This window comes from Schistocerca gregaria, chromosome 7 (genome assembly GCF_023897955.1).
Source record: "Schistocerca gregaria isolate iqSchGreg1 chromosome 7, iqSchGreg1.2, whole genome shotgun sequence".
NCBI classification, from domain to species: domain Eukaryota; kingdom Metazoa; phylum Arthropoda; class Insecta; order Orthoptera; family Acrididae; genus Schistocerca; species Schistocerca gregaria.
Window position 1 is genome coordinate 80,518,077 of NC_064926.1, and position 16,718 is coordinate 80,534,794.

General features: G+C 42.3%; 1 protein-coding gene across 2 annotated transcripts in view; it reads left to right on the forward strand.

Annotated features, from left to right (window-relative positions):
• The window catches only part of LOC126282005 (protein white-like), a 254,448-nt gene that overhangs the window by 71,364 nt on the left and 166,366 nt on the right, over window positions 1-16,718 (forward strand). For both annotated transcript variants that reach the window (XM_049981397.1, XM_049981396.1), the window contains one exon: window positions 14,134-14,338. In XM_049981397.1, coding sequence (XP_049837354.1) covers window positions 14,134-14,338 — 205 coding nt within the window. The remainder of the gene's footprint in view (window positions 1-14,133; window positions 14,339-16,718) is intronic.

Below are 16,718 nucleotides of genomic sequence, written 5' to 3' on the forward strand. Positions count from 1 at the left end.
CTCGTTTACATTCGGAAACAATTTCCGAAGCCAGTTGTGCTTTTGAAGTTAATGTATACAACCTTCAGAGATGATACAAATCTTTGTATGAATGGAAAAATGAATGATGTCACGTTCCTTGCTTGATGTACTGTGTATACAATAATGACCAGTCCTAGTTTACTTTCCAGGTAGAAGATCAGGCCTAAAAGACATCCTTACATAAAATAAAGTTACGCAGGAGAAATGACTCACTACATTTCAAGTAATTTAATTCACAGCAATGGAGAGCAATCGCAATTAGTACGGATGACTTTGATGTGTGTCACTGACTGCTTAAAACTTGACCTGTATTCTAATGAACGTCGTTGGTAGTACCTGGAGCCACAAACGTAGAAGAAAAGCGGCAACTTCTATTCACTGCTCACCTAAAATCTGGAGGAACTGTCTGTGACTGATAAAAACGTACCGAGATGATTTTCGCTCTCAGAAACAGGTGTTGCACTGCGTGGAGCATCAGGATGCGCCTCGGCACGCTGGAGGCGCGCCCTTGGCGCAGACAGTCTGGTATGTCGCGCCTAGGACGCACCCGCTTCCGGCGGCGTTGCACCGTACACCGCACTGGCGGCGGTGACCTCACACCCGTTCGCCAGCCTTTACGTAACCGCCTACCTACCTCCGTTTTTCTCCTACACGAACTTCTTCCGCTTCATAAGACTTCAGGTTGTTGTAGAAAGAGACAGTTGACCTTCCCTACCAAGTTTCATCACACTCGCGCGACGAGCTACGAGCTGGTTTGAGGAACATTCTCCAGTCTGCTGTCGCAAGGCGAGATTTTACTGTAAACTGATAGAAAACGACCTCGGGGAAGATCAGTTTGGATTCCGTAGAAATGTCGGGACACGTGAGGCAATACTGATTAAGGAAAGGCAAACCTACGTTTCTAGCATTTGTAGACTTAGAGAAAGCTTTTGACAGTGTTGACTGGAATACTCTCTTTCAAATTCTGACGGTGGCAGGGGTAAAATACAGGCTATTTACAATTTGTACAGACAGCAGATGGCAGTTATAAGAGTATAAGGGGAATGAAAGTGAAGCAGTGGTTGGGGAGGGAGTGAGACAGGGTTGTATCCTATCCCCGATGTTATTCAATCTGTATATTGAGCAAGCAATAAAGGAAACAAAAGAAAAGATCGGAGTAGGTATTAAAATTCATGGAGAAGAAATAAAAAATGTCAGAGACGGCAAAGGACTTGGAGGAGCAGTTGAACGGAATGGGCAGGGTCTTGAAAGGAGGGTATAAGATGAACATCAACAAAAGCAAAACGAGGATAATGGAATGTAGTTGAATTAAGTCGGGTGATGCTGATGGAATTAGATTAGGAAATGAGACACTTAGTTGTAAAGGAGTTCCGCTATTTGGAGAGCAAAATAACTGATGATGGTCGAAGTAGAGAGAATATAAAATGTGGACTGGCAATGGCAAGGAAAGCGTATCTGAATAAGAAAAATTTGTTAAGATCGAGTATGGATTTAAATGTCAGGAAGTCATTTCCGAAAGTATTTGTATGGAGTGTAGCCATGTATGGAAGTGAAACATGGACGATAAATAGTTTTGACAAGAAGAGAATAGAAGCTTTCGAAATGTGGTGCTACAGAAGAATGCTGAAGATTAGATTGGTAGATCACATAACTAATGAGGATGTATTGAACACAACTGGGGAGCAGAGGAGCTTGTGCCACAACTTGACTAGAAGAAGGGATCGGTTGGTAGCACATGTTCTGAGACATCGAGGGATCACCAATTTAGTATTGGAGGGCAGCGCGGAGGGTAAAAATCATTGAGGGAGACCAAGAGATAAATACAGTAAGCAGATTCAGAAGGATGTAGGTTGCAGTAGGTACTGGGAGATGAAGAAGCTTGACAGGATAGAGTAGCATGTAGAGCTACATCAAACCAGTCTCAGGATTGAAGACCACAACAACAACAACGAGGATGATTCTAGGACATGCATTAACCGTTAGAGTTTTCCAGCACGAATCTTCCACTCTGGTGCAGAATGCGCGCTGCTTTTTTTTTCGAAACTGCTCGGCAGATTAAAACTCCTCACACATGATCCCGCATACATGGAGAGGCTAGCACTCTTGGGCGAAATACCACTGCAGAGAAATGTTTTGTAAACCCTCGTCGACAGTTTTGTAAAGGCCCCGTCGCTACAGCTGTGATAGCCGAGTTGCCACTGTTGTTACCGTAGGCCGAGTTTGTGAGTTCGCGAAACGGCTTCTGGTGCAGTACAGTGCTAAGCCAATTTCTCCATGCCAGTATTGCACAGCTATGGCTCAGGGTCAGGTAACGAGATAGGAGAGTTAGTAACAAAGTCACACAAACGAGTTAAAAAGGTTTACTTATCTTTGTGACTAGTTGAAAGTCGGGGAGTGTGGCCGAGCGGTTCTAGGGGCTTCAGTCCGGAACCGCGCGACCGCTACGGTCGCAGGTTCGAATCCTGCCTAGGGCATCGATGTGTGTGATGGCCTTAGATTAGTTAGGTTTAAGTAGCTCTAAGTTCTAGGGTACTGATGACGCCAGAAGTTAAGCCCGATAGTGCTCAGAGCCATTATTTGAAAAAGCCAACGTTTGAATTGTTGGCCACACTACTGGCTCCACATCCCGCTTATGATGTCTACAATTCGCGAGAAGAATGGCAGACGCCATAGGAATCCACAAAATAAAAGAACCCGTACAGAAACGTTTTGCGAATAGCTACAAAAACTCGTCCTAAGAGACTTAAAATCTACCGACAGATATTAACTATGGGCCGGCATGGGACTGCAACCTGTGACATGAGATTTCGCGACCAGTGGACAGAGTGGCTGACCTTTTCGGACAGATTAATAACGGTCGCAGTTTCGCCAGAATTTGTCTTGTGCTTTCGAAATTTCAATCTGGTAACCTTAATGTTAGGTAACAGCAACAATTAAAATAAAATTTAGCGAAGTGGTATGTTACCAAACGAACTTCATAGGTAAAGAGGTGAAGTAATGTATTCGAAGAAGAATAATTTACATTGCAAGATATTTTGTTTTAGTTATATAAACGCAAGAAAATCTCTACTGCATCCTCCCACAGAGCAGCATGCAGTATACACTTACTGAAAGCATGAAATTTTCAGTTATTTATATTTTTGAGCTGAATAGATCATACGACTGAGTTGAAATATATTCATCTATACTCACACATGAGGCATTATCTATTTTTCATAGCTGCGTCGTTTGATTGAATTGTTACTCAACTTTGTCACAGTTCATCGCTAATTTTAGTGAAAGTGCAGTGCGAAAACTCATCAAATGTTGTGGCACTATTTGTGTTCAATAGGTAACAGCAAAAGATTAGTTTAAAGAAACATAAAAACAATTGTAATCGAGATATATAAATCTTTCCACGAGAATCTTAGGGACCATGGCATTAATTTTTGTACAACACCCAATGCTGACACTGTTGCAGTTCATATTGAGCATTATGCGCTTGCAGTCTCAGGAGAAAGGTCCCCTATACCCAGACATGAGAAATTAGCATGTATTTTGTAATTGGTCTCGGGTTGATAACAGAGTGCGTTGCTAACGTTATTTGAACGCTAAGAAATTCAAAGAAATTTCACCATAAAAGTGGAACCTAAAGACGTGCGTGCGATGCTTTAGAGCACCCGCTATAGTAAGTTTTTTTCTGGCATCATAGCGACACGTTTCCTGAAATCTTCCAGCAGTACAATGCAACGTGTCACACACCTCCCTGTGTACACGCATGGTTCGAAGAGCACTGGGGTGAGCTTACCTCACTCCTCCGGGCACCAAACTCCCCGGATTTAAGCTCCATCGAGAAACTGAGGGAGCCTCTCGATTGGGCTGTTCTCGCTATGGATCCTCAACGGGGAAACCTGGTGCAGCTGACCGCGACAATGGAGTCGGCATCGCTCCAGATGCATGTCGGTATCTTCCATTTCCTCACCGACTCTCCTCCTGCACCTCTCACGTTGCAAAAAGTGATTGTTCAGGGTTCTGACACGTGGCCACATTAGTGTGACTGTAGAGGTCGAAGTGAGTAATATATTCAGGAAAATAGGCGCCCCTTTAAATACTTCAGTGAACATTCCACCATCAGATCATTCTTTTGAACGCAGCCTATTATGTACATCACATTGTATCCATCCCTACAACTCTGAACGGTTCTAGGTTCATAAATAGAATTGATAGGAATGTGATTTAAATTGGTTTGTACAGAATTTATCTAAATACATCAGAAATGTGATGAAAAAAGAGTTTTATTTAAAAATATTAATACTCGTTACTGTACCTATCTGCAAAAAAACTAAGTAAACTATGTTTGTAACTTCGCAGAAAGAGTCAAGTTTCTTACTTTTACATATTTCCTTTCACTTACTACATTGTGAGTTACAGAGAAAAACGCCCTGTCTAAACCATCCTGTATCTATAGGCGAAAAGGCTGCCAAAATAACACCGATTTTGAAGAGGCGTCCGTAGTGTGTTATAGAAATAACCCCAGACATAATTCTTATAACACGTTTCTGTATTCGGAAAATATCATCTCCACAAGTTGCTTTTGCTCAGAAAATGGTTCTGTAACTTATTAGTGAATGGAGTCTCCAGAATAACCCACTTTCTCTATTTTTAAATTACTTATTTCAATAATCGTACTTACTAAAATGTAGCTAAACCAAGGCATTATTAGTTCTAGGCAGTGACTTTCCAGTTAAGGTTAGGATCTATCTATAGTCCCGAAAACTTTCTACTTCTATTGTTTCATTTGTGCGAAACCCATTTTAATAGCTTTTTGATCAAATGCTGGAGTCGAGAGAAAACTTGACTGCCTGGAATTTACAGAATGGACTTTTGTCCGTATTTTCATAGCAAAACGACGAGTGGGAGACGGACAAATGGTGTGTCAGAATGAACAGCATGAGGTCTAGTTTTGAGGAAATGATAATAAAAACCTTAGGTTAATCCTCTCAAAGAAGAAGACACCAAGCACTCTCCATTGTTAACACAATTTATTTGTGTAAGCACCGCCGTAACCGGTTCTGAATCGCCAAGTTTATCTTCAGAGGACTGATCACATCAAGATGTATAGTTGTGGAAGTTTACTTAAGTTTTTGCCTCTTTAAGCTCTCTTGTGATGATATATTCTTAGGAGTGTGGTGCCGTAAATAGAAGAACGATGTTAGAAACGACCTATTTGAACGCAACTATCCTTCATAATGATCGAAGACAATGCAAAAATACACTTAAGACTGAATAGCTGTAGTTATATCTTACTTAATTTCTTTGGAATATTGTTGGCTTGTGTTCACGAAATACTGTAGAGTGTATCAGCACTTATCTGTCTTATAGGTAACCACATTACACCACACACACACACACACACACACACACACACACACACACACCAAAATCAGCACTTATCTGTTTTATATGTAACCACATTACATAACGCACCGCACACACACACACACACACACACACACACACACACACACACACACACACCAAAAAGCTTTTGCCACCTGGGATATGTGCACAAAGTACGCAATATCTTAAATACAACAATGCCACAGAAATTCTCTCTCAGCGATATCACATATATACATTAACTGAACAGTACAAAATATACAAATAATACATAATAAAGGTTGGTTGGTTTGTGGGGGTTGAAGGGACCAGACTACAAAGGCCATCGCTCCTACATAATATATATTTAACATTGAATGAGCATTAATTACGTATAAAGACAACAGATGTAGCAAGCAGTTTGACAGGAAATGTTACTTAAATGATATTACGTAAATATTGTAGTATACACAAGGGAACAAAATAAATGGCGATAAATAAATATTACGACACTAGAAATTATATTAACATTCTCACCACCTATTTCGTTTCATGTGTATACCATGACAGTTACATAATAACATTTAAGTAACATTTCTTATCAAACTGACACATTCGTCTGTTGATTTCATTTTTTATTAATGTTCATTTGTTGTTAAATGCATATAATGTAACTATTATTCTTTGTAAGTTTCCTGCTAGCAAATTAGTGTACGTATTGTAACATCTCAGTGAGAATCTCAAAACACTGTTGTATTTGTGATATCGCCGACTTTGTGTACATTTCTCAGGTGGCGAGAACGTGTGTGTGTGTGTGTGTGTGTATGATGCTTTCGTAATGTAGTTGTGTACATATGATTAGGGTGCTGCACATACACTACAGTATTTCGTGAATAAAAGGCAACAACGACATTCCAACAAAATTACGCACAATTTTCGACGTAAGTAAGATATAACTATAACTAAACATCGTTTTTTACCATAGGGAACCACCATTCTAAAGAGTCTTTCATCACAAGGGGACATAAAGTGCCGAAACTTATGTAAAGTTCAACAAATGTGCTTCTTGATGTGAACAGGTGTCTGACCATGGTTACGGCACTGTTTACGTAAATAAATAGCGTTATCAGTAGCAGCTGTCTGGTGTCTTCATCTTTGAAAGAATCAACCTATATTTTGTAGGCAACCACAGTCCAAAAATTCTAATTTCTGACAAAATAGCAATAAAATTAGTTGCAGGTAATCAGTTTAATTAAGAAAAAGTAATTAGTAATTTGGGGAAGCTGCTACTAGCTATGTACATGAAGGGTCAAAAAATTCATGTCTTCAAAGGCTAGCGACTTTACTCAGAAAAAGTTACGTTGGTGTAGAAATTATAGACTTCTTTCTTCCATGTTGACACATTAAAATAAATATGAAATCACAGTATAAACTGAAACTTCTCTGCTCTGTGAAGCTCTATATACTCTTTATAATAATAGAATATATATCTGTATTTAAATATATTATATTCAATGATTTCTGAACAAAACTCAAAAGTAAATTTTTTTTGAAGAAAAGAGTCAAGTTTTAGTAAGAAAGTAAAAACTAAAATAGATTAAAGAAAGCTTTGGTGTGCCTCATTATTTCCAGAACTATTCAAAGGCATATAAAAATGGTTGGACAAAACATTTCACTGTCTTTTAAAAATGTTTCTTGAGTTCTATATGATATACTGCCAGGTGTGTACTGATTCGTATTAAAAATAAGTCATGGGGTGTTTGTCTCGGAAATATCTGTGTCATGTGAAAGAAAAACTAAATCTGCATCTTCTGGAACTGCGTCCTAAAAGTCGTTTATGTATAAGGGAAAGTACAGAGGACCAATAATACACATATCAAAAAAAGTTTTCCATACCTTTGTTCCGAGAGTTCCGCAACCTGTACAGGAAATTGGAATAGAGATCAATACAAACATCATTTCCGCCCTTTTTATTGGTCATGAAAACCACACATTCTTTGTTATACCGCCATTCAGCGAGACCTTCAGAGGCGGTGGTCCAGATCGCTGTATACACCGATACCTCTTATACCCAGTAGCACGTCCCTTTCATTGATGCACGCCTGTACTCGTCGTGGCATACCATCCAGAAGTTCATCAAGGCATGTTGGTCCACATTGTCGCACTCCTCAACGGCGATTCGGCGTAGATTCCTCAGAGTGCTTGGTGGGTCACGTCGTCCATAAACAACCCTTTTCAATCTATCCCAGGCATGTTCGATAAGGTTCATGTCTGGATAACATGCTGGTCACTCTAGCCGATCGATGTCATTGTCTTGAAGGAAGTCATTCACAAGATGTGCACGACTGGGGCGCGAATTGTCGTCCATAAAGACGAATGCCTCGCCAATATGCTGCCGACATGGTTGCACTATCGTTCGGAGGATGGGATTCACGTATCGTACAGCCGTTACGGCGCCTTGCGTGACCACCAGCGGCGTACGTCGGTCCGACGTAATGCCCCCAAAACAGCAGGGAACCTCCACGTTGGTGCACTCGCTGGAGAGTGTGTCTAAGGCGTTCAGCCTGACCGAGTTGCCTCCAAACACGTCTCTGACGATTGTCTGGTTGAAGGCATATGCGACACTCATCGGTGAAGAGAACGTGATGCCAATCCTGAGCGGTCCATTTGGCATGTTGTTGGGCCAATCTGTACCGTCCTACATGGTGTCGTGGTTGCAAAGGTGGACCTCGCCATGGACGTCGGGAGTGAAGTTGCGCATTATGCAGCCTGTTGTGCACAGTTTGAGTCGTGACAAGATGTCCTGTAGCAGCACGAAAAGCATTATTCAACATGGTGGCGTTGCTGTCAGAGTTCCTCCTAGCCATAATTCGTAGGTAGCGGTCATCCACTGCAGTAGTAGCCCTTGGGCGGCCTGAGCGAGGCATGTCGACAGTTCCTGTCTTTCTACATCTCCTCCATGTTCGAACAACGACGCTTTGGTTCACTCCGTGACGCCTGGACACTTCCCTTGCTGAGGGCCCTTCCTGGCACAAAATAAACAATTCGGACGCGATCGAACCGCGGTATTGACCGTCTAGGCATGGTTGAGCTACGGACAACACGAGCAGTGTACTTCATCCTGTTGGAGTGATTGTAACTGATACCTTTTCGGACCCCCTCCGTCTAATAGGCGCTGCTCATGCGTGGTTGTTTACATCTTTGGGCTTTTAGTGACTTCTCTGAACAGTCAAACGGACTGTGTCTGTGATACAATACCCACAATAAACCGGTAGATAGAGGTTTATCTACAGGAATTCTAAGAACCAGGGTTATGCAAAGCTTTTTTCGATGAGTGTAGAAACTTGTTGCATGCCATCACTCTGCTAGTAACTCTATCAGTCTTTCGTATTTCCTGCGAAAAGCTAATTTGTGGGTTCCAGTTCTGTTCCGAAAGACAGTATTAATTAGACACGAAGTTTAAGGGGGGTAGGACGTCAAACGGCCCGACTTGGAGAAGGAGAGGCACCACAGAACATTTTAATTCCCACTGTCTATACTTTTACAAGTAAATTCATAACAGGAAGGATTCAGGATTCACAGTCGTAGCAGCGAAAGTTCAAAAACATAACAAAATATTTTTTTTACATGTGAAATTTCATCATTTTTTCACTTGCTATTGGCTGCATTTGTTGCTATAGGTACACTTTTCTTCATAAGCAAGAGAGACTGTTCGATGAATTTTGCACAGCATACAAATCATACTTACAGGTGTCTGAAACTCTAGAATCTATTTAATTTATGAAGAAATGAGTGAGCTTTACGTTTAGAAAAAATCAAATTTTGTAGTTAATTGTTCTACTTTTATCCCAGTTTTCAATAGATTTGGAAAATTCTAGAGTTTCATAAACCTGTAAGTATGGTTTCTATGCTATGCAGAATTCATCAAAGAATCTGTCTTGTGAAGAAAAATGTACCTATAGCAACTGTAAGATGGCAAGAACTATACCCCTTATATGAAGTCATTAAAGATCACCTAACTCACGTTGAGCGAACAGTAGGGCTGAACAAAATGACTGACAAGGCACAATGCATCTTGTAGAGGGTATAGTATGGACGTATTGGAATAATTAATATTGGGTGATGGTTTTAAAGTAATTCACACGATATGAAAAATTTGTGGAAACGAGTTGATTTACTGGACGCTAGTTCATCCCAGGGAAGTTTTTAGATTTGACCATGGCCAGCTGGGGAACGGCGAAGGAAAGCGACAATAGGCAACTCAGGGTGGCTCAAGCTCTGAGAAAGCGGTAACGCGGCGCAGCCTCCAGCCACCTTAAGCTTAAGATGAGTGACAGTGGGTGGGTGATTGACCCTGACTCCATGCTGGTGTACCGGGAAACAGACGGAGAACTTGTACACCTGTTGATAAATGTCTGTCGTCCCGTTTTCAGTGAAACATGTGGGTAAGCCACGGAAAGCTAAAGTGGAGCGGTCAACAGAGGCCAAAATATTGGTGTTCGTGACAATAGCAACTTCACACTGAATTCACGGTCCGCAGAGTCTGAAGTAAATCAGTTGAAGATCGACAGAATGAAATACGCCGGCCTCTGATGGGAACGTAGGACCAAGGAATTTGAAGTACTCTCCTGGGAGTCAAAATTCTGGAAAAATTGGTGTTTCATGCAGGAGGAGCTAAATAGCAGAAGTTGAGAGGAAGGGAAATTTTGTGGTAATTTGTTCACTTCCCAGAGCAGGCATTGGTTGGCACTGGGAAGCGACGCATAATTAACGTGACTTGCACTGCAATTGGCGTAAGTGATTTTGCTGGAGGGGAAACTGAGGCAAAGAGCAGACTGTGAGAAGTCTCCGTAGAAGTCTTCCATTCCCAGCTTGCCTAGAGTGCGGATGTGGCGGTCTTTACTCAGCTTGCCTGACAAAGAGAGAGCATCTCTGCAGTTCAGGGAACGATTGAGCTTGTAGATACGAAGTTTTTGTTCAGCTATGTACTGAGCAAGATGGCTAGGAGTGAATAGACGAGAGCAGCCTTGCAGCACCACGAGGTTTGCCGACGTCCACACAACAACGCCACTCTGCCACACTGAATTTGGTCACCGATTAATTTCTTAGATCACGTCGGCAAAGTTTCCACGAGGATGTGATGGGCCGTGTATTGTAGAATTCGTCTTGCACTTCACATTATGCCTGGGTCAGTCGATAGCAATTACTTTTGATTTATTACGCTTTACTCCACACAAACGGAATTTATTATCACTGCCTGTTAGGAGAGTCATGTAATGTGATGATTGAAGGTCGTGAGTTAAAATAAATCTGTGCTAATTTACTGCATCTGTTTTCAATCAAGTAGTTGAAATCCCAAGTCACTTTCTTAATTAATTTCAACATTTGCATCTGGTGTTCAATAGCTGAATATAACATAAATGTCCACCCCTTTTTAATTAAAAGGGATCAATTCTGAATCAATTAATGTCAACACTGCCACCACAGTTCAATCAGGAGTCACAGGGCCCTATTACTTTCTTTGCGTTACCCGACATTGCGGCAGTTTTGCACTCTCTGTTGATCTGTTAGTCAGTTACCTGGGGTGAACACACACCAAAACCAGATAAGTGACGGGTGGGGTGTTACACAACAAATGCAGCCAACAGTAAGTGAAAAAAATGATGAAAATTCATATCTAAAAACAAATTATTTTCTTATGTTTTTGCAGTTTCACTGCTATGAGTGTGAATTCTGAATCGTCCCTGGTGATGCTGGCTTAGTTTTATGAATTTATTTGTGAAAGTATAGACAGTAGAAAATAAAGTGTCCTGTGGTGCCTCTCCTGCTCCAAGTCGGCTCGTTCGACGTCCTACCCCTTATTTCTACATCTACGTCTACATGATTACTCTGCAATTCACATTTAAGTGCTTGGCAGAGGGTTCATCGAACCACAATCATACTATTTCCCTACCACTCCACACCCGAACAGCGCGCGGGAAAACGAACACCTTAACCTTTCTGATCGAGCTCTGATTTCTCTTCTTTTATTTTGATGATCATTCCTACCTATGTAGGTTGGGCTCAACAAACTATTTTTGCATTCAGAAGAGAAAGTTGGCGACTGAAATTTCGTAAATAGATCTCGCCGCGACGAAAAAGTCTTTGCTTTAGTGACTTCCATCCCAATTCGCGTATCATATCTGCCACACTCTCTCCCCTATTACCTGATAATACAAAACTAGCTGCCCTTTGTTGCACCCTTTTGATGTCCTCCGTCAATCCCAGCTGGTAAGGATCCCACACTACGCAGCAATATTCTAACAGAGGACAAACGATTGTAGTGTAAGCTGTCTCTTTAGTGGAGTTGTTGCATCTTATAAGTGTTCTGCCAATGAAACGCAGCCTTTGGCTCGCCTTCGCCACAATATTATCTATGTGGTCTTTCCAACTGACGTTGTCCGTAATTTTAACACCCAGGTACTTAGTTGAATTGACAGCCTTGAGAACTGTACTATTTATCGAGTAATCGAATTCCAACGGATTTCTTTTGGAACTCGTGTGGATCACCTCGCACTTTTCGTTATTTAGCTTTAACTGCCACCTGCCACACCATACAGCAATCTTTTCTAAATCGCTTTGCAACTGATACTGGTCTTCGGATGACCTTACTAGACGGTAAATTACAGCATCATCTGCGAACAACCTAAGAGAACTGCTCAGATTGTCACCCAGGTCATTTATAGAGATCAGGAACAGCAGAGGTCCCAGGACGCTTCCCTGGGGAACACCTGATATCACTTCAGTTTTACTCGATGATTTGCCGTCTATTACTACGAACTACGACCTTCCTGACAGGAAATCACGAATCCAGTCGCACAACTGAGACGATACCCCATAGGCCCGCAGCTTGATTAGAAGTCGCTTGTGAGGAACGGTGTCAAAAGCTTTCCGGAAATCTAGAAATACGGAATCAACTTGAGATACCCTGTCAATAGCGGCCATTACTTCGTACGAATAAAGAGCTATCTGCGTTGCACAAGAACGATGTTTTCTGAAACCATGCTGATTACGTGTCAATAGATCGTTCCCTACTAAGTGATTCATAACGTTTGAATACAAAAAGGTACGGCCAAACTTTCAGGAAACATTCCTCACACACAAATAAAGAAAAGATATTATGTGGACATGTGTTCGGAAACGCTTAATTTCCATGTTAGAGCTAATTTTAGTTTCGTCAGTATGTACTGTGCTTCCTCGATTCACAGCCTGTTGGCCCAATTGAAGGAACGTAATGTTGACTTCGGTGCTTGTGTTGACATGCGACTCATTGCTCTACAGTACTACCGTCAAGCACATCAGTACGTAGCATCAACAGGTTATTCCTCAGCACGAACGTGGTATTGCAGTCAGTGCAATGTTTACAAATTCGGAGTTGGCAGATGCCCATTTGATGTACGGATTAGCACGGGGCAACAGCAGTGGCGCGGTACGTTTCTATCGAGAGGGCAACTGCAATGGACGAGGCAATTATTCGTGCAGTTGACGATAACCCTAATGTCAGCGTCAGAGAAGTTGCCCCCATACAAGGCAACGTTGACAACGTCACAGTAAGGAGAGTGATACGGGAGATCCTGTTGTTTCTGTACCGTATACAGGGTGTGCAGGCACTATCAGCAGCTTATTGGCCTCCACGGGTACACTTCTACGAATGGTTCATCCAACAACGTGGCAATCCTCATTTCAGTACAAATGTTCTCTTTACGGATGAGGCTTCATTACAACGTGATCAAACTATATATTTTTACAATAAACATGTGTGGGCTGACGAGAACCCGCACGCAATTGTGAAAAAACGTCATCAACACATATTTTCTGTGAACGTTTGGGCAGGCATTGTTGGTGATGTATTGATTGGGCCCCATGTTCTTCCACATACGCTCAATGGAGCACGTTATCATAATTTCATACGGGATACTCTACCCGTGCTGCTAGAACAAGTTCCTTTGCAAGTACGACACAACACGTGGTTCATGCACGATGGAGATCCTGCACGTTTCAGTCGAAGTGTTCGTACGCTTCTCAACAACAGATCCGGTGACCGATGGATTGGTAGAGGCGGACCAATTCCATGGCCTCCACGCTCTCCTGACCTAAACCCTCTTGACTTCAATTTATGGGGGCATTGAAAACTGTTGTGTACGGAACGCCGGTACCAAATGTAGAGACTGTTCGTACTCGTATTGTGGACGGCTGTGATACAATACGCTATTCTCCAGCGCTGCATCAGCTCATCAGGGATTCCATGCGACGGAGGGTGCATGCATGTATCCTCGCTAACGGAGGACATTTCGAACATTTCCTGTAACAAAGTGTTTGAAGTCACGCTGGTACGTTCTGTTGCTGTGTGTTTCCATTCCATGATTAATGTGATTTTAAGAGAAGTAATAAAATGATCTCTAACATGGAAAGTAAGCGTTTCCGGACACATGTTCACATAACATATTTTCTTTCTTTGTTTGTGAGGAATGTTTCCTGAAGGTTTGTCCGTACCTTTTTGTAAAACCCTGTATGCTCCAAAATCCTACTGCAAACCGACATCAATGATATAGGTCTGTAGTTCGATGGATTACTCCTACTACCCTTCTTAAACACCGGTGCGACCTGCGCAATTTTCCAGTCTGGAGGTATCACTCATTAGCGTGCGATCCGAGAAATGTTACAGATTTTGTGCGCCATGTGCGCGGCCGAATGCTGAAGCTGCGTTGCCCGCAGGACTTCGCGTCGGTGGCGCTGGACATGAGCGACCTCTCGACGGCAGAGGAGGTCTCGTCGTGTGCAGAGGAGACTGCCGACAGCCTGGCGCCGGCGGCTCCGAAGCGCAAGCCGCCGGGCCTCACCTACACCTGGAGGGGCCTGCGCGCGTACGGGAGCTCCGCCCGCGGGCCGGGACAGGACGGAAGGCCGCTGCTCAGGGACGGTAAGTGTCCCGGCTGCCGCACGTGTCGCCGAGCCTCGAGGACCGTCCTTGGCCGCGGGTTACGGCGGCGAACCTGCCACGCGGCTAGAGGACTCAGTTCGCGGGGGAGGAGCGGTCACATTTGCAACTAGATCCCCCTCCTCTTTCACGTCTTTTTGTTGCTGTTCGTTGTTCAGCGTGATGTCCAGTTTGAATACACTGCTGGACTTTCAGCCTTCACTTTCACTGCACCCTCTAAACAAAACCCAACAGATAAGAATACCATCACTGCTGAAACTTCCTGGCTGATTAAAACTGTTGTCGGGCAGAGACTCGAACTCGGGATGTTTGCCTTTCGCGAAAGGCAAAGGTCCCGAGTTCGAGTCTCGGCTCGGCACACAGTTTTGATCTGCCAGGAGGTTTCATATCAGCGCACACTCCGCTGCAGAGTGAAAATCTCATTCTGGGACCATTACTGCTCTTTCACCATTCCACAGTTGCCTAGATTTTGTTAGTAACATCGCAACAATCAGATATACAGGCTGTTACAAAAAGGTACGACCAAACTTTCAGGAAACATTTCTCACACACAAATAAAGAAAAGATCGTCTTTTTCGAAACCCATGCTGATTCCTACAGAGTAGATTTATAGTTTCCAGATAAGTCATTATACTCGAACACAATAAGTGTTCCAAAATTCTACAACTGATCGACGTTAGAGATATAGTTCTGCACATCTGTTCGACGTCCCTTCTTGAAAAAGGAGATGATCTGTGCCTTTTTCCAGTGCTTTGGAACGCTACGCTCTTCTAGAGACCTATGGTACACCGCTGCAAAAAGAGGAAGGCATTATTTGGTGAGTTTATGCATCATTTAATGACCATAAGCCGAACAAACTCTCACTTCAATGGCAGCATCGTAGTCCATCCGATTTGGAATGCGTGTACCGGACTGCCATCACCAGCACTGGTTTTACATTTAGCGCTCTGACTGTGAAACAGGTTTAGAGGCTACGGCTGTGCAATACTGTAAATTAAATGGCGAGAGAGTCTGTCTTTTCACTCGTTCCCACTTACGTTCTAGAAAGTCGCAGTTTCCGTGGATTGTCTCTACCTCTCTCACCTGATCCACTGAGTTTTCATAATTCTTTCTTCTATTAAGAGTTGTCTGAAAAAATAATACATGTAAAGCAATGTACGTCTCAGTTAGAAAGAACTGATTTGTAGAAGTCCTTCTTGACAAGCAAGTGATTCCCATTTTCCCACACATTTGAATCTGCGCCATTAGTGGGACAGTGCAGCTTCAAGGCTATTCATCTGTGATCCTTATGTAAGTAAACATCACCTGTCCTTTTTAATTTCACCTCCACTCCTAACTGGTTCAATGGATCCACTTTTGTCATTATATAAAGAAGCCACCCGCTTGACCTAACCTCCTTATGTGAGCGAACAACTCACTTGAACTGTTGAGTTATGTTTATACAAGTCCAATTTATGATCAACCGCTTTTAGCCTAATCTTAATTATTGTAATTTATGACCATAAAAATGATTCCAGACACTTCGATGCTACAGTAGATATGTAAAAAAGATGAGACTTTATCCTATTGACTAATTTTCAATAGTTTAGTGATGTAACTATTGCCCAATAGCATTTTCTGCTATCGCTCTAACGTATGGCCGCGTTCCATTTTTATTTACAGTTTTGTCTCAGTTTTCAACCAGTATTCCAAATATCCACGTTTGAACGCCACCAGCCATTATCGTAAACATGAGACATTTAACAGTTACCAAAGTGCAATACTTAAATTACGCTTGTGTCCTATGGTTTAACATTTAACAGTTTCCAACACAGGGCATTATTGAGACGCACTGAGGTGTTTCAGGTTGGCTTGGACTGCACGGTGGGATTTTTATTTTTCACTTCATGCGCCTGAACACTCCCTTTCTATAAAATGAATGTTGGTTACTGAATAATCGGCTGCCGTTAAGAATTATTAATCACGGTCCAGCTAGTCTCTGCCATGAATCTGTGTGCCTTCTTCCTCCATCTTGGCTCCGATTTCACCTCCTTGCAGGCTGCAGATAAAGCTGCTGAAAATAACTTGCCGTTCTCATTCATGCCACCACATAAATGAGAAGTGAGATTCAATTTATCTTCTTATATTATCTACAAAATTATAAATCAATACTTTATAAATAAGGACAGGTACAAACTTGTGCACTGCTTCTCTGCGTACTGTGCACTGCGTACATAGAGATCAGATGTTCATCTTGATAATTAATAATTACAATACATTTGTTATGTCTGACATTTCGCATTCTTAGATTTCTTGGAGCTCTTTCTCCTGTATTGCCTGCTCCATGGGAAATCCTATCTCTACCACAGCATGTAGGGTTGTC